At 37.7% G+C, this 26,104-nt stretch overlaps 1 protein-coding gene across 4 annotated transcripts in view; it reads left to right on the plus strand.

The window, feature by feature from the left end:
- Positions 1-25,717, plus strand: part of KDM4D (lysine demethylase 4D) — a 34,800-nt gene extending 9,083 nt beyond the window's left edge. For all 4 annotated transcript variants that reach the window (XM_077867479.1, XM_077867478.1, XM_077867477.1 and 1 more), the window contains one exon: positions 23,226-25,717. In XM_077867479.1, coding sequence (XP_077723605.1) covers positions 23,570-25,144 — 1,575 coding nt within the window. In that variant the 5' untranslated portion in view covers positions 23,226-23,569 and the 3' untranslated portion in view covers positions 25,145-25,717. The remainder of the gene's footprint in view (positions 1-23,225) is intronic.
- The last annotated feature ends 387 nt before the right edge of the window (positions 25,718-26,104 follow it).

Consider the following 26,104-nt stretch of genomic DNA (forward strand, 5'->3'; position numbering starts at 1 on the left):
AATTCTGAAATTTTTTGAAATACATACAAGATCTGAATAAATGGGGGAATACCAATTAGGAAATGAGAATGCCCAATATGGGAACTATGTCTATCTCAAATTTTTTCTACCTCATATAATTTCAATTCAAATCAACGGGACTTTTGTGGAAGTTGAAAAATGTGTCCTAAAGTTAATACTGAAGTTTAACTCTACCAGTATACCCAAATTAATTCTGGACAAGATGAATAAGCACATAGGAACTTGCCTCATCAATTATCAATACTAAGTATGAAGCTATTGTAATTATTATTATTATTATTTTTTGAAGCTATTGTAATTAAAACGGTATAGACTCGGCACAGAAATGGGCAAATCAGTGGACTTGAATTGAGAATTTACTTTTTTTAAAAATTTTTATTTATGATAGTCACAGAGAGAGAGAGATAGAGAGAGAAAGGGAGGCAGAGACATAGGCAGAGGGAGAAGCAGGCTCCATGCACCAGGAGCCCAACGTGGGATTCGATCCCAGGTCTCCAGGATCGTGCCCTGGGCCAAAGGCAGGCGCTAAACCGCTGCGCCACCCAGGGATCCCTGAATTGAGAATTTAGAAAGAAATCCATACTTATGTTGGAACTTGGTATATGAGAGTGGAGGATTCCAACTCAGTGGGAAAATGGTGGTAGACAATTAGATTTCTACAACAAACAAACCTGAAACAACAATATAGATCCCTACCTCCCAACAACGAGATGATGTTCTGAATGGATGAAACAGATAAAGATAAAACACAAAGGAAACAAAAGAAAATTAAATCTTTGTGACTTTGAGAACAGTGGGTTACTAAAACAGGAGATAAGGAAACAAATCATAATAGAAAAGATTAGTGAGTTTGATTACATTTAATTTTTCAAAACAACTAAAATATGTGATAAGCAAATTTAGATGGAGGTGGTGGGATGAGGTAAGATACTTATTACAATAGACACAATTAGTATCACAAACATTTAAAGAACTCCTACAAATCAGTAGAAAAAGAAAAGTAACTGAAAAAATGAGCAAAGGATGTAACTGCTAACTCCTAAAACTGAAACCCACAGAAGGTCAGTAATCAATGAAAAATTATGTCACCTCATCAGGAAACAAGCCACACAATAATATAAAAGGAAATAAATTATTTTGCCAATCAGATAATTAAAAATTGGACATCACCAAGTGCATTTGAGTGTGTGGAGAAAGAAACTCTCCTACTCTGCTAGTGCATATGTTAATTAGGAGCTTGACCTTGCTAATAAAATACAAAATGTAGTTTCTGTATCTCCTAAAAAATATCTACCCTAGGTAAATTCTCACATATAATTACAAAAACACATGTACAAGGTTTTTAGTGCAGTGTTGTTTGTAATAAAAAAACACTGAAAGTAATCTAAATACTAATAGGGAAATGGATTAAATGTATTCTTATGACAAACTATTTTTGTATATATGAATTGAGACATAAAAATTGAAAAAAATAAGCATATTTGTTACTAAATCATTTTATATAAAATAAAATAGATACATAAAACAATACTCCATATTATTAGTGGATCCACAATACATACACACGTACAAATGAAAAGACATCTACCAATAAAAAATTCACCAAATTCATAATAGTTGTTTATGGGGCTTTGGAGGAAAAGGAGATTAGGATTTGGGGTTTACATCATCTGAAACATTTATTTCTTCTATTTAAAAGAATTCAAAGTAGGAATGAAACCCTTTATGATGTCTATTCTTACTACTTCTTTTCAACATTACACCAAAGATTCTAATCAGGGCAGCTAGGCAAGAAAAAGAGGCATCTAAATTGGAAAGAAAGAAATAAAACTATCTTTATTGACATATGGCGTGATTTAATATGGAGAAAATCTTAACGAATCAGTAAAGGACTACTAGAACTAGTAAGTTCAGCAAGATTTCAGGATACAAGACCAGATTTCTGTACATTAGCAGTGAGCAATCTGAATTGAAAATGAAATTAAGAAAATAATTCAATTTGCAATAGCATCAACAAGAATAAAATGCTTAGGAATAAATTTAACAAAAGAAATGCTAGACCTCCACACTGGAAACTACACAACATTGTTAAAGAAGAACTAAATAAATGAAAAGTCATTCCATATTCATGGTCAGAAGACCTAATTTTGTTAAGATGGCAATACTCCCCAAATTGATCTATGGTTTCTGTGCAATCCTATTGTAATTGCTCCTGGCTTTTTTTCCCTCCAGAAGTTAAAATTTCATCCTAAAGTTGATATTTAAACACAAAGGACCTGGAATCACCAAAACAATCTTGAAAAAGAAGAAAAAATTCGGAGGACTACCTGACCTTGAAACTTAATACAAAGTTATAAGAAGACATTGGTTTGCTTACATATACTCATATCAATATATATGTATGTGTGTATATGTGTGTATATATATATGTATACATATACATATACATATATATATATATATTTAATAAGAATTGAGAGCCTGAAATAAACCCTTAGATATATGGCCAGTTGATTTTGATAAAGGTTTCAAGACAATTCAACAGTGGAAGAATAGTTTTTTTCAATAAATGTTCCTGGAACAATGGATATCCACATACTTTTAAAGAATGAGTTTGGATCCCATATACAAAAATTAAGTCAAAATTGATCTAGAATGTAAGCAAAACTATAAAAGTCTTGGAAGAAGGGAACCCAGGTTTAGCGCCTGCCTTTGGCCCAGGGCGCGATCCTGGAGACCCGGGATTGAATCCCACGTCCGGCTCCCGATGCATGGAGCCTGCTTCTCCCTCTGCCTGTGTCTCTGCCTCTCTCTCTCTCTGTGTGTGACTATCATAAATAAATAAAAATTTTAAAAAAAGTCTTAGAAGAAAACAGGACTATATCTGCATGACCTTGGGTTAGGCAATGATTTCTTAACAACAGCAAAAGCACAAGCAATAGAGAATTGATAAGTTGCACTTCATCAAAATTCAAAACTTGTCCACTTCAAAAGATAAAATCAAGAAAGTGAAATGATAATCCACAGACTGGGAGAAAATATTTGCAAATGATATACTCAACAAGGGACTTAAAACCAGGACATGTTAAAGACCTCTTGCAATTCCATAATAAGACAACTGGAAAAATGAGCAAAGAATTTGAATAGAAATTTCTTCAGGAAAGACATATGAATGGGCAACAAATATAGGAACAAATGTTCAGTGTCAAATAAGTTGTTAAGGAAAGACAAAACCACAAGATACTTCACACCAACTAGAAGTACCATTTTAAAAAAAAGACCAAAAGTTTTGGTGAGAATGTTGAGACTTAAGAATGCTTCTATGTTGCTGGTGGAAATTAAAATGTTGCAGGCTTCAGAAAAACAATGTAGCAGCAGCTCAAAACATTAAACACAGGAGTTACCATATGATCCAGCAATCCCACTCCTAGGTATGTACGCAAGAAAAATAAAAACACATGTCCACACAGACTTGTACTTGAATATGCATAACAGTGTTATTCATAATAGCAAAAAATGAAGACAACCTAAATGTTATCAACAGATGAATGGATAAAAAAACTACTATGAACAATTCATTCGTAACAATGGAATATTATTCAACCATAAGAAGAAACAAAATACTGATACATATTACAACAAGGATGAACCTCAAAAACGTGGAGTGAAACAAGCCGGACACATAAAACCTCATATGATATGATCCTATTTATATGAAATGTCCAGAATAGGCAAATCTATAGACAGATTAGTGGTTGCCTAGAGCTGAGGGTGGAAATGGGTTGTGACTGAAAATGGGCATGAGATTTCTTTTTCAAGTGATGGAAATGTTCTAAAACTAGATTATGGTGATGGTTGCACAGCTTTGTAAATATACCAAAAATTATTGAATTGTACACTTGACATGGGTGAAATTTTTGTTCTGTAAATTATATCTCAATAAAGCTGTTTTTAAAAAAGCCACTTGAAGCAAATATGACACAATATTAAGAATGTCAATTCTGACTGGAATGCAGGCTTTTGTTATTTGTGCAATTTTCCCTATTATTTAATGTTTCTCAAAAACAGTAAATTAAAACACTATAAATTCCTGGTCCCTAATTTCAAATGAATAAGATACATAAATTTAAAGTTTTTTCATTATTCTCTTAACTTTGGGTACTGACAGTTGCCCCATTCCTCAAAGGAAATGACTAGATCTTTGTCAGAGCACTCTCAGTGAAGCTTACCAACCATACATAGCAAATGCAAGTCTTCAGTGCTTGGCTCTTAAACATAAGCCAAGAATAACTATGAGGAAAGCACTTAACATGAAAGACCAAAACCAAAACATCCTGGAAGGGTCAATTAAGGGGAAACAGACACAATATAGAAAGCAAATGAAACTTTAAAAAGAATCACTAGAATTAATACTTCTAGAGAGAGAAGAGAAAATCCTCAGCCATGGAAAATATCAAAAATCTATAATAAAAGGAATATTCAGAGAGCAAAAAAGAATTTCTGGAAATTAAAAATAACTGCTAAAAGATTTTGAAAATAAAATATAAGAACAAAAAGATGGAAAATAGGAGAACAAAGATAAGAAAATTAGAGGATCAGACCAAGAGGTTTAATAACCAACTAATTGTATTTCCAGAGAGAGTGAACTGAAAATATGGTGGGAAGGAATATATATTAAAAAAAAAATCGGTTATCAGAAAGTTTCACAGCAATGAAGCACATGAGTTTCTATGTGAGAGAGTCTAGCTCAATAGTTAACAAAAAGACTTACAAATCATATCTTAATGAAATCTCTGAAAATAACGAGCAAAGGAATATCCTAAAAATGTCAAGAGAGTAAAAGCAGGTTGCACAAAAAGGATCAGAAAACACATTGGTTTTTGGATTTCTAGAAGTTAAAATTCAATGGAACAATTTCTTCAGAATCCTGTAAGAAAAGCATAAAGGTAGAAATAAAAGGCATTTCAGGCAGGCAAACTTTAGTAGACAGTTGTTATATTTGTGACCAACTTTGAATTCCCTTTTTATATTTGGGGAAATTCCCATATTAGGACCCCTGCCTTTCCAAAATTGAAGCCAGAACTCAATTATCCAGCATCTGTTTCAGCAAAGACGTAAGGCATATGACCTAGCCTTTTCCCATCAGAAACTTCCATGAAAGACCTCACTTTGAAGAACTGTGAGAAGGTCAGTTTTGCATAGGATCTGTTCCTGGAGGAGGTGGTGAGAGACAGTGAGCTTTCAGAGGCAGCAGTGGCGTAGGCTCTAGTTAGTAAGGTCCATTGGTCATGGTCTTTAGTACCTTGGACCAAAGAAGTTATAGAAATACCTTAATATAGATTGTTGGATACTTTGGGTATCGTTCCTAGATGCATAGTCTCCAAAACCTGTTCTCTGGTCCTTCTGGAGATTCTGTGAGCTACTTAATAATCTCTAATATGACCTCCAAGAATGCTCCTAATGAATATGCTCCATCAACATGAGGGGGTAAACCAGGAAAGAAGACTGAGATGGGAAGAATCAGGGATCTAACATAGAAGGGAAGGAGAATCCCCAGGATTATGATAAACAGAAACCCCAGGCTGCAGACTATGCAGTGACCTAAAGACTAAGCAGTCAGATTCAAGTAAGCATATGGAGGGCTCCAGGAAGAATATTTCTGAAGAGAGAAATCTGACTTAGTACCTGATGTGTTTTATGTATTTACACTACTGGAAATGAATTTGGGAATGAATGAATATTTATGAAACCAAGCAAATGAAACAATGAGGCAGTTATTAACTCCCCAATAAATACAATTTTGTACGTGGAAATTCAATCATCAGCTGTAACTAGTTTTGCATGGTAAAAATATAGACTTGATGTAACCAAAAAAATTGATATAGCTATATGACATGATGGGGTAGGGAAGGTCTGTGTTGGGATGGCGCATAAGAGAATTAAATTTGTCTTTTATAGTATGACTGTCCACAATATCTAAAACTGAAAAGCCTAGAAATATTGGAAAAAGAAAACACAAGAAACAGCTAAAAAAAAGAGTGATTGTTTTTGAGGAGTGAGAATAGGAAGCATACCTGTCAGGGTTCTTTAGGTGCATACTATAGAAATTTAAGGGAAAAGGTTTTTTTTTGGTTTTTGTTTTGTTTCGTTTTTGCAATTTTTTCCCCAAACATTAAGTAGTTTAGAATCTCTGGGGAAGTCCAAGAACCAGACTTCCATGCTACTCAAGAAGTGTATTTGGGGGAGCCTGGGTTGCTCAGTTGGTTAAGTGTCTGATTCTTGGTTTCACCTCAGGTCATAATCTCAAGGTCATGGGATAGAGCCCTGCATCAGGCTCTATGCTCAGTGCAGAGTCTGCTTGAGATTCTCTCCTCAACTTCTGCCCCTCCCCAGCCCCCACTCACGGCACGTGCACGTGCGGACTCTCTCTCTCTCTCAAAAAAAAGTATTTAAAATGTATTGATAGTTTAAAGAAGCCTGTTAGAAGTTGCCTCAAAGCTCCATAGAGTGGCTATGTCTTGGAGATAATGGGGTTCAAAAAAGACATGGCTCCTTCCTCTCTCTATTATTAGATACCACTGTGACTGCTCCAGTATCCATGTAACAAGAGGAAAGTAAACAGAAAAGATTCTAATGAGATTAATATTTTCATGCTCAATTTATTATGTCACAATGAAATCATAATGTGACTTTTTTTTCCCACAATGTGACATTTAAATTGATTTAAAGGCCAAGTCCTCCCCACCAAATAAAGTCCAAGTCCCAATCTGTCACAACTTAATCTATCCTGTTCATGCCTGACACTTCCCTACCATCTGTCTTCTCTATATCCAAACTCCTGGATGTTCCTAAATAGGAAATAGATGTCAGATATTGGCATTTGAGGCACAAAGTGTACACAGGAAAAATCACCTTCTTATCTTCTCTTTTCCATGCAGTTTACCAAGAAGAGAATTTTGAAATTTATGGGTCATAAACATACAGATATATTGGAAATAGAAGCAAGCACATCTCACAGAAAGGATTTATTACTTTAGACAAGTATCCATTAGAGGTGAAAGCTGTCAAGTAGAGCATTCTGGAGAGCTCCCACTTCAACAGTTTGTATTAAGCACCAAATGAATGGCCCAGACAAATAATTGGTGGGGAGGCCTAGGGTTGGTGGGGGTCTCTCAAGGAAGAGGTTTGTTTGGAAGGCAGGGGTTATAGTTTAGCAAAGTGAGGGATGGAGAGCATAGAGGGACAATGAAAAAGAATTTGAGCCCAGGGTTAGGTATTTTTGAGAAGTATATTTGGGGAAACAAAAAGATATATAAAGATAGTGGTTTAAGTACAGTCATTTACTTTGCTCCCTCTAAAACTCCCCTGAAGTAACAGTAACAAGATTTTTGGTTTATGGAATAATTTACAAAGCAAGAAAAATGGTGAAGGAGATAAGATAGTAGCAAAATTTAAAGACAGACAAATAGAAACTGATTTACCACACCCTGTAAAGCTGAATCCTAAATTGGCAGTGAGAAAAGCCAAGGAGCAATACAATTGTCTCTACAGAACCCAAAGGCTTAGGATTTCTTGAAAGTGTGTCTAAGAAGCAGTGAGAGCCTCAGATCCCCTCCCTTCCTAAACTGCTCCATTCTCACCCTGATGAAGACCAAGCTTCATTTTCTAGAGTAGGTAAAAAAGATGGACTCTGGACTGGAAATTTCCAGTTGAGTGCGGTTGTCACAAGGAAAACAAGCTGACTTAGTGAAATTTACAAGTTGGATATTAGAAATTTCAGGACCCCTTTTCCATGTGGTAGGGAAGCCAGGCCTGTCCCTTCTAAGAGGAAGATTGGAAGATTCATCACTGTTGAATATGACCAGCCTCACAGATACCAGCATCAGAGACTTTCCCAAGAAACAGCCTAGACAGATGGCCATAAAGGGAAACATAATCACCATGCACCCTGAGCTTCTAAACAGTTTTTTGTGTTATTCTCCTATGTGAGCCAACTAAGGATCACCAGACATTTGAGGAAAGTCTTAAACTGAAAGATAGAAACTGAAACAAAAATATTAATTAAAGGAAATTTCGAAGAAGCATACCACGCAGGGGGAGAAAAACCTTCAAAAGCCATTGATGTTTTAATATTTTCAGGAAGATAGAAGAACTGTACCTATGAAATAAGAACAGGGCAATAAGACATGAAGGGGGGGGGGGACAAAAGGAAGCTCCATATACACAAGAAAGGGATAAAAAATGACCTATTGGAGATTAAAATTTTGAGAGAGATGGAAAAGACCACAGAAAGAGTTTGGGAAGGTAAAGATGAGGATGTTCTTCAGAAGAGAGAGCATAGGGATAAAAGGATAGAAAACTGGGAGAGAAAAGTGCCAAAAATTAAAGGTCCAGTCCATGAGATCTGATATCCAAATAACAGCAGTTCATGTTACAGAGGAAAAAAAGTAGGGGAAGTCATCAAAGAAATAACTTAAAAACTTTCCTTAAACTAAAGAACCTAAATTTTGAGATTGGAATGAAATTAAGACCACTGGGATAAAGAAAAGCCCTTAAAAATGTGGGAGAAAGAGGGAAAACATACAACAAACAGAACATATTTAAAGGACCAGGCATCAGATTTACATCTATTCCTTACTCATCCCCACAAAACAATAACACAATGTAACAACAACAAAAACAAAAACAAAGGTAGAATTAAAATTAGAATTAGAGGGAAAATTAAAATTTATAAAAAGGAAAAAAGTAAGATAATACTTATCTCCCTCTGAATGGGGAAGTAGCTTTCTAAAGAGATGTAAGAGACATTACAAAGCAAAAGAGACTTGACAGCATAAAACACTGAAATATATGTCAAAAGCATTTTAGGTTAAGTAAAATTAAAGAGAGATGAAGAAATGGGAAACTGGGAAAAACCTATGAATGTATCTAACAAGGTTTAATATGTAAAATTTTCATATGAGCAATAGGTAAAGTGTTCATAATAGGCAGATGAGAAAAAAACACTAGGGCCCTATTAGAGAAAGATAGAAAAGAATATGAACCAATGAATGTGATGAAATGAAAATGGCTCATAGGAAAGAAAAAAAAAATAAAAATTAAAAAAAAAATCAACCTTCATGGTACTCCAAGAAATGTAAATGAAAACTTGAGCTACGCTTTTTCACTTACCAAATTCGTCATTTCTTTTTCCTTCCCCCATCCCCAAAGTTGCTCAGTGGTAAGGATGTGAAAAGATGCATTCCTTCTGAAGAGTTTTGGAAATACTTGTTGAAGATCTTAAGATATTTAAATCCTACAATGCAGTAATTTTATTGCCACATACCTAAGGAATTTCATTAATTTCAACAGTATTTTACCATATATACTGTTTGAGGTACTGAAATATAGGATACATATTTATAAGTAATGATTGTTAGGAAAATGTAAATTAAGTAACTTCAATAATAGGGAGAAGTTTGAGTCGATTATAGAATAGAGTTTATTCAGCCACTAAATCCCATGGTTATAATTTTCAATGAATGATAAATAGATGTTCTACCTCAAGAAGGAACTTTTATTATTTAACACAGAACTTCAATATTATCAGCAGAAACAGTGGTTAATATCTGAGGCAGATAGTGACTAGGATAACTATTAACTGCAGAAATGAAGACATCTAGGAAAGGGCACCTCGATGGTTCAGTCGGTGAAGGGTTGGACTCTTGATCTCAGCTTAAGTCTTGATCTCAGGGTTGTGAGTTCAAACCCAGCATGGAGCCTACTTTAAAAATAAATAAATAAAAATAAAGACATCTAAAGGATGTCTTTTTAAAGGATATCTTTAAAAGAGTGTCTAATTAAAAATTAGTTTTAGGAGAAAGATGACCAGTTTGTACTAAAGACGCGATTAACTAGGGCTCAGTGAGCTGACCCAAGATAAGGAAGAAAAATAAAGTTAGGGGTAGGTCGGTATTATAGAAAATTATGACAAGAAATATCTTTGAAGAGAGAGAGCGCATAAATGGGAAATGTAAAGAGAGAAGGAAATACAGAGTTAAGAGACTTGAGCTTCAAAGTAAGTTTGCACTGGTGTGTAGGAAGAGGAAGTGGAAGCAGGGATTAAGAGAAGAACCAGCTTGAGGAGGAAGAAGAACAGCACCCAGAGGTCAGAATTTTAGGAGGAAGGTGGAGGGGGAACTCCTGGCACTGCCTTTGGGAGGAGGCAATCTGATGATTGACAGGTCAATTTCAGTGGAGGAGTGAGAGCAGAACCAGAGGGTGAGAGAGAGAGATCAGGAAATGGGTGGCGAACAAAGACTATTTTCAGTTCAGCTTTTGAGAGATTAAGCACCGAAAGGAAAGGGAGAGAAAGGAGAGTAACTTAAATTAGGAAAAAGGTGGATGACTGATAATTTAAAAAAGACAAGGAAGATAGTGATTATTTAATTGACTGTCCTGGAACAAGTGACAGGTGATGATTGGAGGAGTTTAAATGAGATTAGCCATGAAGAGTATATCCTCTTCAGAAAGGAGGGCATGAAGAAGGAAGATGGCATGGCATGTGACCAGGAGGAGAGGGGCTGCCGAGTATATACCAAATGGCCTCACTTAATTATTTCTTCAGTAAGTTTTTGGAGTGCAAAAAGTTTTTTTTTGGAGTGCACACTATATAAAGTACCAAGATCACTTGGAAAATACACTAATGAACAGGACATAGATCATGCTTCCAAAATGTGTTTATATGGAAGGTAAGACAAATACAGAAATCACTCTAGAGACTGGGACCACAAGCTATTGAGTTAAGTATAAATTTTTCTATACCTTGGTTTCTCCTCCATAAGATGAGGATAATGATGGTACCAACTTCATAGACTAGTCGTAAGGTTTGAAAGAGACATTAGGAAATGCTTAATAAAAGGCCTGGCAAAATGAGATGGTAACTCTAATTTTGAGATGCCATCTCAAAGGTAACTCTTGCTGCTCACATTATATAAAGTTTGAGGGATACATGCTAAGAAAGAACTGTAGGAGGTGAGAGAACAGATGGTGTTTTGTTGGGGCAGTAAAGGAAGAAAAAGGGTCATGTTTATGCACTTAAAAAGGGGTAGAATTTAATGATTGAGAGAATGTGAGTAGAGGCAGACAGTTTGAGGTTTAATAGTGTAAAATAAAAAGGAAGTTTTCGAGACATCAAAGGATGGACATTCAGTTCAAAAATGCCCAACCTAAAAAAAAATTGTTTCACCCGTTCTCTTCTTAGCTGCCATTTCCTAGTGCTCTAACAAGATTATTTGAGAAACTCAGCCCACAAATCAAATACTGTTTCATTCTCCATCACCACCCACATGTTCTCATTTCTTTTCTTAACCCAGGATAGATTTAACAGCCTGTGATTACCATCACTTTCTTGTACCTCCACCTAATGCATCAGTGTCCCTCTTTGCTTGAGATATACTTGCCTGGGAAAACATTAACCCTGATGACACCTTACTGTTTGCTTTCTCCTTATCTTTTGAAATTTTCTCCTTCTTTATGGGAAAAAATTTTGTCATGCTAGATAGGTCTTTGTGGGGTGGTCACCAGTTGGACAAGGCTTGGGACAAGACTTCAAAGTTATACAGCTGAGTTAAGGAAACACATAAAGACCAAGGCACACACAGTCTCCCTATTTCTTTAGCATCTCTCCAGAGAGGCGTCTCATGTTCAGGAGGCAGGCTGGATACAACTTTGGTTTTGTTCTTGTGGAAGGGCTCCTTCACCCACTGCTCTTGCTTCATATAGGTCTTCAATGACAGCAACTTTTTCAGGAGAGATACGTAGAGACTGCTTGGTGAATCAAGCTGTCTAGATGTCATACCAGCCAATTATCCTATTTTCTGGGCCCTGCACTTAAGGAGACATCTGGGGACATTGAGTCCTTTTGGATGGTATTTTTCTCTAGCCATGGGAAGCAAGCCATTATCCCCATAGGAAGCTGACCATGAGCACTTCTTATTCAGCTAAGGGAAGGGATCTGGCCTAAGCCTATGGTTCAGGCATTCTAGGGTGATCATCTGGGGTCATTTTTGGACATTGCTTCTCCTTCATAACCATCCATCCCCAAGACTCTTGAGGGCTCATCAGTTATATCTGGAATAGGAAGAGGGAGATATTATTTGACTTCCACTCAATCTTTGTCATGCTCCCTCAAGGATGAGCCAGATTGTCATCTACTCCCCTTACTCAATAAGTTCTATAGAGCCCTAAAGATTGTTTTGGCAGCTGTAACCCTCCTTTTGTCATTAGACACTAAAGTTGGAAAAGGAGATCCTCCTTATGCCACCTCTGCAGATTCTTTAGTGACTTAGGGTCCATCTAAAGCAGAAGTGCTGAGAGCTACCACTGCTAACCCAAAGTGCCCCTACCATTGGCATTTGAATCAGCAGCAAATATTTGTTTGGTACACTTTTACAAAAGCCATCAGGTCACAGAGAACAAGCCCTTCCTTGGCTTTTTTTTTTTTGCCTCAGACCCCAGACCCAAAGGAAAAAGGATTTGTGTTTCATAAGAAAGAAACGCAGGAAAATGGCAATGGGAGAGGATGGGGCCCTAGCCCCAGCTTCTTCTTGTCTGAATATACCTCAAATAAGGTGGAGGGACTTCTGGTGCCAAGACTCTTGGTAACCATAGAAGATGTGGGTGGTTTCTATTATTTTTGAGCAGTGGCAGGTAAGGTGATCCCTAGTAGTCTTACTGGGAAGACTGTAGGGTAAGATTAAATGCTTTGATCTCTAGCCATAATGTGGTTAACTCCTCCCCAGGAACTCCTCCTCACCCCATTTCTTTTGCAAGGTTTTCTATTCTTCCTCATGGTTCTTATGCAGATCCAAATACTAATGGTGTTTTATGCCCTAACAACTGTGCTAGCTTTCCTATAATACTACTACCCCTCCCATCCTGACAGTGTTCCCAGGGAAATCTTTCTGTTCCTGGGAGGGCCCTAACATTTGTATAACCTCCAGACCCCACAGAATGTGCATGTGCTCTTGGTTTCTGCAATCTTCCAGGGATTTTGTCCAGAAACAGCCACTCACAAGTTTCCAATAATTTTGTAATGTGACTCCAAGTGGATTGAGAATCTCTAGTAGGTCTGCTCTGATTTCACACACCAACTTAAGATAAGAGTAGGCTTATTTGTTCCCCTTGATAGGTAAGACTAGGTAATCTATCTTGTAGTAGAGGGGCAACATTAACCCCTCCATATCGTCTCCCAGCCATTCCTCCTTACTCAGTTACATGTTGTCTTATCAGTTTCTCCAGCCACAGCAGCTCTGTTTGAGCTTACAAATTGTTTTAATTTTATTTATTTATTTAAAAGATTTTATTTATTTACTTGAGAGAGAGAAAGAGAGCATGAGAGAGAGAGAGCAGAGGAGAGAGAGAGAGAGAGAGAGAGAATGAACAAGGGTCAGAGGGAGAGGGAGAAGCAGACTCCCTGCTTAGCTGGGAGCCTGCAGCTGGGCTTGATCCCAGGACCCTGGGATCAAGATCCTCCAAATTGAAAGCAGAGGCTTCCCCGACTCAGCAGGGAGTCTGCTTGTCCCTCTTCCTTTGCCCCTCCTTCTGCCCCTCCCTCTGCTCATTCCCTCTTTCTCTCTCAAATAAATAAATTAATTAATTAAATCTTAAAAAAAGAAAAAGAAAAAGAAAAAAGAAATCTCCAAGAAAAAAAATTCAGGCAAAACACCTGTGCTTTGTGGGCTGGTAACATTGAAAATGATAATAAATGTTCTATTTATTAGAACAAGGAATAGTGGTTCAATCGGAAGAGATGGTTGGATAGCAAATTGGATTAGATTGTGATTGGACTAGGGATGAAGAAGTTGGGGTGGGGCCAATTAGAATTTTGAAGAGATGTATAAGTACTGATCATCATCAGTTCATGTTTCATTTGGAGTTGAGGTGCTTTTTTGAGAGAGTATATGTTTTCGTGAGAGAAAACCATCTCAAATTTTATCCAAAACAGAACTATCAAGAGAAGGTGGTATTTGAGCTGAGACTGAGAAAGGTAAGAAAGTTGCCTGTGTGCAAGATAATCAGGCAGGAGTACTCCAGGCTTTTTTGAGACACCGGAATGTGGTTGGAACTGAGGGAGCAAGGGGTAGAGTAGAAAGTGGTGATGTTGAGCATCAAGGGTAATGGTGGGGGACACTTGGTTGGCTCAGCAAGTTAAGTGGCTGCCTTCGGCTCAGGGCTCAGGTCCTGATCCCAGGGTCCTGGGATGGAGCCTGACACATCAGGCTCCCTGCTCATCAAAGAGTCTGCTTGTCCATCTCCCTCTGCCCGTCCTTCTGCACCCCCCTCATTGCTCCCTCCCTCCCTCTCTCTCTCAGATAAATAAAATCTTAAAAGAGAGAGAGAGAGAGAGAAAAAAAAAGAGGTAATGGTGGGCCAGATCATGTAGGTACAGACTTTTAGTACATTTGAAGGATTCTAAGTGAGATGGAGTAGGCATGCCCAAATGGGATTGAATCCGCATCAAGCTCCCTGCAGGAGGCCTGCCTCTCCCTCTGCCTGTGTCTCTGCCTCTCTCTGTCTCTCATGAATAAATAAATAATATCTTTAAAGAAAAAGGGAGTATAAAAGGATTAGCAAGCAGTATTAATGGACCTCTGTGATTACGTTAATGAAGTAGCTGGTGCATCTTTTTTTCTTGTTAAAGAATGTTTCTTTTGTTTCACTGTAAATAATGATATTTGCTATTTTTTACATTGAAATCTTTTTTAAAAAGATTTTTAGGGATCCCTGGGTGGCGCAGCGGTTTAGCGCCTGCCTTTGGCCCAGGGCGCGATCCTGGAGACCCAGGATCGAGTCCCACATCGGGCTCCCGGGGCATGGAGCCTGCTTCTCCCTCTGCCTGTTTCTCTGCCTCTCTCTCTCTCTCTCTCTCTCTGTGACTATCATAAATAAATAAAAATTTTAAAAAATTTTTAAAAAAAAGATTTTTATTTAAATCCCAGGACCCCGGGATCATGACATGAGCCAAAGGCAGACGCTTAACGCTGAGCCACCCAGGTGCCCCCTACATTGAAATCCTTTTATCTTACTATAGAAATATTTCTTAGTTCTTTACAAGTAAGGAATTTTAAAGTCATGACTGTTAAATTTCATCAAATGGTGTTTTGGTACCTACAAGATTATATTTTTCATTTTCTTTGTCAATATTCTGAATTATATCATTAGATTTTTGGATGTTGAAACATCCTTGCATTCTGGGATACGTTCCATTTGGTCATAAGGTATTATTCTTTTAATATATTGCTTTATTTGGTTAGATAACATCCTATGTAGCTTTCATCTATGTTTATAACTAAAGATGACCTATAGCTTAATTTTCTGTTGTCCTCTTCTGATTTTGTTATCAGACATAATAACTGCATCTGAGTAGCATTCTAACTTTTTCTATACTCTGAGAGAATTTGCATTACTAAGAGTTACCTGTTTCTTAGAAATTTGCCAGATTTGCCTATAATATAATGTATCTTTTGGGCCTTTAGGGGTCATACTTTGAACTGGATTCTTATATTTTTGTGTTTATGCTTTCTAGGTTTTTTGGGTCCATTTTGGATATATTTCCTCTGTAGAAAATTGTTCCCTTTTGAAAATATTGGTGTCAAGATGCTGATAAGCTTTTCTTTAGAAATTTAAGTTTTTTTTTTCTATCATATTATTAGATTTGTGTACTGTTTAGTTCCTAGTATTGCTTTTTATCTTCTCTCTTATGATCAGTTGTACACTGGTGTGTTGCTTTTATTAGTCTCTTCACAGAACATTTTTGGTCTTCATCCCTGTTTTGCATATATTTCATTAATGTCATCTTTATTCCTCCTCCTTCTGCCAATTTTCTAATTCCTTCAATTCAATGCTTAGTTCATTTGTTCTCAACCACTCTTTTATGTATGTATGTATGCATTTATTTATTTATTTTCACTCTCCTTTTAATACAATGAAATATGTCTCTTAGTCTTCTTTAGTGCTAGCTTAATACCTAAACTCTATTTTTCTTTTCTTTTATTATTTTTCTTTTTTTATTGAGGTATAATTAACAGGCAATGTTACATTAGATTCAGGTATGTAATGATTCAACAATTCTATATATTACCCAGTACTAAGCATGATAATGTGTTGAGTTGTTGAAACACTATACCTGTATACTAATACAAAACTGTATGTTAAGTATATTGGAACTAAAATTTTAAAAGTTAAAAAAAATTTAAATGTTTTTTGTTTCTTTTTATTGGTTCATTTGTTTTTTAAATTCCACATATGAGTGGAATCATTTGTCTTTCTCTATCTGATTTATTTTATTTAGCATTATAAGTCTAGGTCCATCCGTGTCGTTACATGTGGCAAGGTCTTATTCTTTTTTATGGCTTAGTAATAACTCCATTTCTTCTTTATCCATTCATCTATTGCTAGAACTTGAGTTACTTCCATATCTTGGCTGTTGTAAATAATGCTTCAGTAAACATAGGAGTGCATATGTCTTTGAAAATAAGTGTTTTCATATTCTTTGGGTAAGTACCCAGTAGTGGAGTTAGTGGATCATATAATTCTATTTTTAATTTCGTGAGGAAACTGTATACTGTTTTCTACAGTGGTTGCACCAATATGCATACCTACCAACAAACAGTATGCGAGGGTTCCTTTTGCTCCACATCTTGCCAATACTTGTTATTTCTTTTTATTTTAGCCATTCTGACATATTTAAAATGATATTTCATTGTGGTTTTAACTTGCATTTCCCTGATAATTAGTGATGTTGAGTATCTTTTCATGTGTCTTTTGGTCATCTGTATGCTGGTATTTGGAAAAATGTCTATTCAGGTCCTTTGCCCATTTTTTTTTAAATTTATTTTTTATTGGTGTTCAATTTACTAACATACAGAATAACACCCAGTGCCCGTCACCCATTCACTCCCACCCCCCGCCCTCCTCCCCTTCTACCACCCCTAGTTCGTTTCCCAGAGTTAGCAGTCTTTACGTTCTGTCTCCCTTTCTGATATTTCCCACACATTTCTTCTCCCTTCCCTTATATTCCCTTTCACTATTATTTATATTCCCCAAAGGAATGAGAACATATAATGTTTGTCCTTCTCCGACTGACTTACTTCACTCAGCATAATACCCTCCAGTTCCATCCATGTCGAAGCAAATGGTGGGTATTTGTCATTTCTAATAGCTGAGTAATATTCCATTGTATACATAAACCACATCTTCTTTATCCACTCATCTTTCGTTGGACACCGAGGCTCCTTCCACAGTTTGGCTATCGTGGCCATTGCTGCTATAAACCTCGGGGTGCAGGTGTCCCGGCGTTTCATTGCATTTGTATCTTTGGGGTAAATCCCCAACAGTTCCTTTGCCCATTTTTAAATCAGATTGGTGTGTGGTTTTGTCTGTTTGTATTTGGTGTTGAGTTGTGTAAGCTTCTTATATATTTTGGATATAACTCCTTATCAGATATATCATTTGCAAATATCTTCTCCCATTTATAGGTTGCTTTTTTGTTTTGTTGATGATTTCCTTGGCTTTGCAAAAAGTTTTATTTTGATCTACCCCCAATCATTTATTTTTGCTTTTGTTTCCCTTACCTGCGGAGACGTATCTAGAAAAATATTTCTAGGACTGATGTCAGAGAAATTACTGCCTATGTTTTCTTCTAGGAATTTTAAGATTTCAGGTCTCCTCATTTAGGTCCTTAATATTTTGAATTTATTTTGTGTATGGCATAAGAAAGTGGTTTGGAAAAAAAAAAAAAGAAAGTGGTTTGGTTTCATTCTTTTTTATGTAGCTGTCCAGTTTTCCCAGCACTATCTGTTGAAGAGATTGTCTTTTTCCCATTGCATATTCTTGCCTCTTTTGTCATAGATTAATTTACCGTAGAAGCATGGTTTTACTAATGGGCTCTCTTTACTGTTCAAATGACCTATGAGCCTATTTTTGTGCCTGTACCATACTATTTTGATTACTACAGCTTTGTACTATATCTTGAAATCTGATATTGTGATACCTCCAACTTTGTTTTTCAAGATTGCTTTGGATATTCAGTCTTTTGTGGTTCCATACAAATTTTAGGATTATTTGTTCTAGTTCTGTGAAAAATGTTGATATTTTGATAGGGAGTGCATTAAATCTCCAGATTGCTGTGAATAGTATGAGATTTTAACAATGTTGGTTCTTTCCGTCCATGAGCATGAATTATCTGTTCATTTGTTTGTGACTTCTTCAGTTTCTTTTATCAGTGTTTATAGTTTTTCAGAGTATAGGTCTTTCACCTCCTTGGTTAAGTTTATTCCTAGCTATTTTATAACTTTTAGTGCAATTGTACATGGGATTGTTATCTTGAACTTCTCTTTCTGCTGCTTCATTATTTGTGTATAGAAATGTAATGGATTTCTGTACATTGATTTTGTATCCTAAGACCTTACTGAATTCATTTATTAGTTCTTGTGATTTTTTGGTGGAGTCTTTAGGATTTTGTTAATATAGTTTCATGTTATATGCAAATAGTGTTTTACTTCTCCCTTGCCAATTTGAATGTCGTTTATTTCTTTTTCTTATCTGATGCCGTGGCTAGGACTTCCAGTACTGTGTTGAATAAAAGTGATGAGAATGGATGTCCCTATCTTGTTCCTAATCTTAGAGGAAAAGCTCTCAATTTTTCACCATTGAGTATGTTAGTTACAAGTTTTTCATATATGGCCTTTACTATGGCAAAAATAAACCTATTTTGAATCTATCATGAATGGATGTTGCACTTTGTCAGATGCTTTTTCTGCATCTATTGAGATGATCATATGGTTTTTATCTTTTCTCTTATTGATGTGATGTATCATGTTGCTTCATTTGTGAATTTCTAATTACCCTTACATTCCAGGAATAAATTCCACTTGATGGTGAATGATTTTTTAAATAATATTGTTGGATTCAGTTTGCTAATATTTTATTGACAATTTTTGCATGTATGTTCATTAGAGATATTGGCTTCTAGTTCTCTTTTTTTGTGGTGTTTTTATATGGTTTTGATATCAGGGTAATGCTGGCCTCATAGAATGAATTTAGAAATTTTCCTTCCTCTTCTATTTTTTTGGAATAGTTTGGCAAAACTAGGTATTAACTCAGGCACCTGGGTTGCTTAGTGGTTAAGTATCTGCCTTTGGCGCAGTTCGTGGTCCCGTAGTACTGGGATCAAGTCCCACATCGGGCTACTCGCAGGCAGCCTGCTTCTCCCTTTACCTTATGTCTCTGCCTCTCTCTGTGTGTCTCATGAATAAACAAATCAAATCTTTTTAAAAAAATAATACATATTAACTCTTCTTTAAATGCTTGGTAGAAAAAAAAATAAATAAATGCTTGGGAGAATTCACCTGTAAAGCCATCTGGTTCTGGACGTTTGTGTTTTGGAAGCTTTTTGATTATGGGTTTAATTCCATTGCTATTAATTGGTCTGTTCAAATTTTCTGTTTCTTTCTGATTCAGTTTTGGAAGATTATATATTTCTAAGAATTTATTTCTTCTAGGTTGTCTAATTTGTTGGCATATAATTTTTCATAATATTATCTTATAATCCTTTTTATTTCTGGGGTGTCAGTTATTCTCCTTTGTTTCTGATTTTACTTATTGGGAGTCCTCTCTCTTTTTTCTTGATAAGTCTGGCTAAAGGTTTATCAATTTTGTTTATCTTATCCTCATTTCACTGGGTTGTTCTATTGGTTTTTCTAGTTTCTATTTCATTGATTTCTGTTCTAATCCTTTTTATTTCTCTTTCTTTCTTTCTTTCTTTCTTTCTTTCTTTCTTTCTTTCTTTCTTTCTTTTTTTACTAGCTTTGAGTTTTGTTTGTTCTTTTTCTATTTCCTTTAGGTGAAAGCCTGGGTTGTTTACGTAAGATATTTCTTGTTTCTTGAGGTAGATCTGTATTGCTATAAACTTCCCTCTTAGGACAGCTTTTGCTGCATCCCAAAGTTCTTGCACAGTTTTTTTTTTTTCATTTTTATTTTTCTCCATGTATTTTTTTTATGTCCTCTTTGATTTCTTGGTTAACCCATTTATTGTTTAATAATATATTATTTAGTATCTATATTTTAGTTCTTTCCAGATTTTTTCTTGATTTCTAGTTTCATACTGTTGTGGTCAGAAAAGATACATGGTATGATTTCAGTCTTTTTGAACTTACGGAGACTTGTTTTGTGGCCTAATGTGATCTATTTTGGAGAACGGTCCTTGAGCCCTTGAAAAGAAAGTGTATTCCACTCTTTGGGAATGGAATATTTTCAATATCTGTTAGGTCTATCTATCTGGTCCAATGTGTCATCTAAAGCCACTGTTTCCTTATGATTTTCCAACTGCATGATCTATCCAGTGATGTAAATGGGAGTTAAAGTCCCCTACTATTATTGTATTACTATCAATTTCTTCCTTTATGTCAGTCAATAGTTGCTTTATGTATTTATGTGCTCCCATATTTGGTGCATATATGCAATTGTTATATCCTCTTGTTGGATTGTTCCCTTTATCATTATGTAGTATCCTTCTCTGTCTCTTATTATAGCCTTTGTTTTAAAGTCTATTTTGTCTAATGTAAGTATTGCTACCATAGCTTTCTTTCAAATTCTATCTGCATGGTAAATGTTTTTCCATCCTTTTCAATCTGCATGTGTCTAGATCTGAAATGAGTCTCTTACAGGCAGCATATAGATAGGTCTTGCTTTTTTATCCATTCAGTCATCCTATGTCTTTTGATTAGAGCATTTAGTCCATGGACATTTAAAGTAATTGGGAAAAAAAAAGGTCATTATTGATAGGTATGTACTTATTGCCATTTTGCTACTTGTTTCACATCTACATTTGTTTTTGTCATTTGTTTTTGCTTTTTTCTTCCTTTACTCTGTTCCGTTGTGGTTTGATGGCTTTTTATAGTGGTATGTTTGGATTCCTTTCTCTTTATTTTTTATGTATATGTATTATAGGTTTTTGATTTTTGGTTACTATTAGGTTTATATAGAATATATTCTACATATAGCAGTCTATATATTAAGTTAATGGTTACTTAAGTTTGAACACATTCTAAAAGCACTAAATTTTTACTTCTCCTTCCCATGTTTTATGTATATGATGCCTTACTTTATATACTTTTATTTTATGAGTCCCTTGACTGATATTTTTTAGATTTAGTTGATTTTCCCACTTTTGTGATTTAACTTCCATACTGATTTTATAAGTGATTAATCTACATTTGCATTTGCCTGTGAAATTTTTTCCTTTCATAATTTTCTTATAGCCTTTTTCCTATACTCAAATAATTCCCTTTAGTGTTTCTCATAAGCCTGTTTTAGGGGTGATGAACTCATTTAACTTTTGTTTGTCTGGGAAACTCTTTGTCTTTTCTTTTATTCTGAATGATAATGGTGCTAGTTAGAGTATTTTTGGTTGCAGATTTCTTTCTTTCTTTACTTTGAATATATCATGCCACTCTCTCTGGCCTGAAAGTTTCGATTGAAAAATTAGCTGATAGCTTTATGAGATTTTCTTCATATGTAACTATTTTCTCTTTCTGCTTTTAAAATTCTCTCTTTATTATTAATTTTTGCCACCTTAATTATTACATTCTTGGTGTGGACCTCTTTAGGTTAATTTTTTTTTCTTTCTTTCTTTTTTTTCTTTAGGTTAATCTTTTGGGGGACTCTCTGTGCTTCCTGAATCCTAGATGTCTGTTTCCTTTCCCAGATTAGGGAAGTTTTGAGTTATTTCCTCAAATAAATTTTCTACCCACTTCTCTCTTCTTCTGGGGCCCCTATGATGCAATGTTATTACTCTTGATGATGTCATGGAGTTCCTTAAACTTATTCTCATTTTCTTTTTCTTTTTTTCTTTTTGCTGTGCAGCTTTGTTGCTTTCCATTACCCTGTCTTCCAGATTGCTGATCTGCTCTTCTGCCTCCTGTAATCTGCTACTGATTCCCTCCAGTGTATTATTTTTTTTATTTCAGTTGAATTATTTTATCTCTGATTGGTTCCTTTTTATATTTTCTATCTCTTTGTCGAATGTCTTACTGAGATCATTCACTCTCTTCTCAAGTCTTTATGTATCTTTATGGTCACTACTTTGAATTCTCCATCAGGCATTTTGCTTATCTCCATTTCATTTAGCTCTTGCTTAGTTTTGTCCTGTTCTTTCGTTTGGGACATATTTCTCTGTCTCCTCATTTTTTCAAACTCTGTGTCTGTTTCTATGTATTAGGAAAGTCAGCTATGTCTCCTTTCTTGGCAAATGGTGGCCCTATAAGGAAGAAGTCCTGTGGCACCCTTTAGCATAATGCCCCCTCTTTACCAGAACCAGGCACTTCAGAGATGTCTACTATGTGTGCTGTGTACACCCTACTGTTGTGGCTGAGCTGCACCTAAACTCTACTTTTAGATAAATATATGGAAATTTGTAAAAATCATCATACCTTGATGAATTATCACATTAGCTCTACTAATAGCTGTGTAACTAGCACCTCGGTTCAGAACTAGAATATTAACATTGCTCCAGAGGCTCCCTTATGCCCCCACTGATAATCTTTCTCTTTCCCAAAGGTAACCACTACTCTGACTTCTAGTATAGATTACTTTGCCTCATTTTTATCTTTATAAAAATGGAATCATGGAATAGATCTTTTGAGTCTGGATGATTTTGCTCAGTATAATGTTTATACAATTATTTTTATATTTCTGTGTGTTTTTGTTTATTCTCATTGCTGCATTATATACCATTGTATGAATATACCAGAATGTATTTGTCCATTGATGGGCATTTAGGTTGTTTCCAGTATTTGGCTACTAGAAATAATGTTATGAACATTCTTGGAGGTGGCTTTCAGTGCAGAGCCATGTATGTTACCTAGGCATGTGGTAACAGTTCAATCATAGCACATGCATATGTTAGCTTTACATGTACAGATGCTCAATGTTAGTATATACTATCCAATAAGTTCTCCAAGGTACATGTAATGATTTCCAGTCTCTTTACCAGAGTATGACAATTCCCATTGTTCCACATCCATACCACCTCTTGTTTTGTCAATCTTATAACATTTTAGCCTTTCTTTGAATATGCAATAATATTCCATGGTGGTATTTTATTTTTAAGTCTTTAATAACTTTTCCAACATTGATTGTCAACCTTTTTGTATTCTTTATAGGCTTTCTCTAAACACTGCCCCGAAGATATATCCTTAAGGATACCCACTCAACAGTGGGTGATTCAACAGACTCAGTGATTCAACAGACCTCAGAGAACAGAGCTGGATCTGACTGAGGAGCATCACAGGCTTAGCCACCATTAATTCTGGGCAACTCTTCTGTTGAGAGTGTTGTTCCCTGATGAATCAGCAAGCCTAATAAACGTTATCACTTCTTTGGCATAAAAGTCCACTGGTGGTTCCTGCTGACTCAGGCACTCAAATCCATTTTTGAAAAAGTAGCATTTTCCAGCATCATCAACTATCCAGAACATACCTGAAAACTTTGGAGTTTGGTGCTTATAATGGAAGCTATGAAATCCAAGGCCAACTGTGCTCAGAATGCAAGTTGTACCATAATGATTTTTCATCCAACCAAAGAAGAGTTTAATGATTTTGATAAGTATATTGCTTACATGGAGTCCCAAGGTGCACACCGAGCGGGCCTCGCCAAGGTGATTCCACCCAAGGAATGGAAAGCCAGACAGAACTACGATGATATCAGTGACATCTTAATAGCAACTCCCCTCCAGCAGGTGGTCTCCGGGCAGGCAGGTGTGTTTACTCAATACCATAAGAAGAAGAGAGCCACGACAGTGGGGGAGTATCGCCAACTGGCAAACAGCATAAAATACCGGACTCCACCACACCTGGATTTTGAGGATCTGGAGCGAAAATACTGGAAAACCCGTCTCTATGATTCTCCGATCTATGGTGCTGACATCAGCGGCTCCTTGTTTGATGAAAACACGAAGGAGTGGAACCTTGGGCACCTGGGAACCATTCAAGACCTGCTGGAGCAGGAGTGCGGCGTGGTCATCGAGGGCGTCAACACCCCCTACCTGTACTTCGGCATGTGGAAGACCGCCTTCGCCTGGCACACGGAGGACATGGACCTGTACAGCATCAACTACCTGCACTTCGGGCAGCCCAAGACTTGGTACGCCGTGCCCCCCGAGCACGGCCAGCGCCTGGAACGCCTGGCCAGGGAGCTCTTCCCGGGCAGCGCCCGCACCTGCGAGGCCTTCCTGAGGCACAAGGTGGCTCTCATCTCGCCCACGGTCCTCAGGGACAGCGGGATCCCCTTCAGTCGGGTCACCCAGGAGGCTGGCGAGTTCATGGTGACGTTTCCCTACGGCTACCACTCTGGCTTCAACCACGGCTTCAACTGCGCAGAGGCCATCAACTTCGCCACCGCGCGCTGGATCGACTACGGCAAAGTGGCCTCTCAGTGCAGCTGCGGGGAGGCCAGGGTCACCTTCTCCATGGACGCCTTCGTGCGCATCCTGCAGCCTGAGCGCTATGAGCTGTGGAAGCGCGGGCAGGACCGGGCTGCTGTGGACCACACGGAGCCCACGGCCCCGGACAGCCGGGAGCTGAGCGCCTGGCGGGGGGTGCGAGCCCCGGGGAGGGCCGCGCTGGGCCTGAGGCACCTCCCACCGCGCCGCGCCCCGCGTGCCCCTCGCCCGGTGCCGGCAGGTCAGGGCACCCGCCGCCGCGCCCCTCTGCGCCCGGCCTCTCCGCGCCCCTCGCCCACCCAGAGCTCCTCTGACGGCCGGGCTGGTGCTGTGGCCGGCCGCACCTCCCGGGGCCCCGGCCCCACCCGGCCACCGACCCTCACTCCCTCTGCCCCAGATCTGCAGCCCTCGACCGGTAGGTGTGGTCCTGGTCGTCGTCCCCGGGAACAGGGGGCTCAGGGATCTGGCACCCAGGCCCGGGCCAAGAGGCGCCTCTCGGTGGGAACCGGGCACACGGCTCAGCACTCGGAGGCTCAGCCCCCGCCTGTGGGTGGAGGCTGGATGCACAGCCCTGCACCGCTGAGTCCCGGGCTCCAGCAACCCGCTGAGGCTTCCTGGTCTGCCTGTGCCCCTGTTCCTTAAACCCAGGGGGCACCTTTGTAACCCACTGCTCTTGTGTGTGGAGGCTGCTGGAGACTGGCCACATTAACAACAGATCTTTGGGTGAGCTTGCAAGTCACAGGTCTTGCTTGAGAGTCCTTTGATGTTGCCACTGAGACCTTGAGTCCATGTTCTTTACCAAGTTTGCCATAGTTGTTCTTCCTGCCAGACCCTAGGATGTCTTTGGACATGCTGATTTCCCATGTTGCCAGCAGGTTTCATCCACTAGGCACTCTTGTGTCTCTGTGAACTGGGTCCTGCCAAGGTCACCAGAGCCTCATCTCCTATCCTCTGGGTCAACTATAAATGCTGCTGGGTTTGGTTCTCCTCAATCTCCTTCCCTGTCCACTCCCCCCTCCCCTTTCCCATTTTCTTGAAAAAACTAGGGCCTTTTGACCAAATGGTCAGTAGAGACTCGGAAAATAATTCATCATCTTTCTGAGTCTTAGATGTTATTCAAACTGTGTTCTCATCAGTATTTGTTCACAAACATATTAAAGGTAACCAAAATGTTCAAATCTGACTGTTTCTAATAAATATTGTCCATTCAACCAATTGAGGGATGAAGGTTGTTCTTTTCTGTACTTTTTTTGGATAATTGTATCAAAACATTTCTGATTCATCAAAACAAGACTGATTTTTATTGGCTGGCTGCACTGTGTATGCAATCATCTCTGCATTCATTCACTGATGAATGAGTTTGGTGGATGGTTATTGGGTACTAGCTGCCTGGTGGGGTGAGGGGGTTTGATTTGCAACTCTGCCTTAAGGATGACTTGGCAAGAATCCCCTGGTACTTTGCTGGGCAGAAGCACTGAAGCTGCTGGGGGGTGAGCGTGCAGAAGGCTAACGTACCATCATCTGAATATCATCTCCCCGAGTGTGCACTGCCTTTTCAATGCTGTCTGCATATTTCACGTAGCAAGTTCATCAATTCATCCC

The sequence above is a fragment of the Canis aureus genome, chromosome 23 (genome assembly GCF_053574225.1).
Source record: "Canis aureus isolate CA01 chromosome 23, VMU_Caureus_v.1.0, whole genome shotgun sequence".
In the NCBI taxonomy this organism is placed as follows: Eukaryota; Metazoa; Chordata; class Mammalia; order Carnivora; family Canidae; genus Canis; species Canis aureus.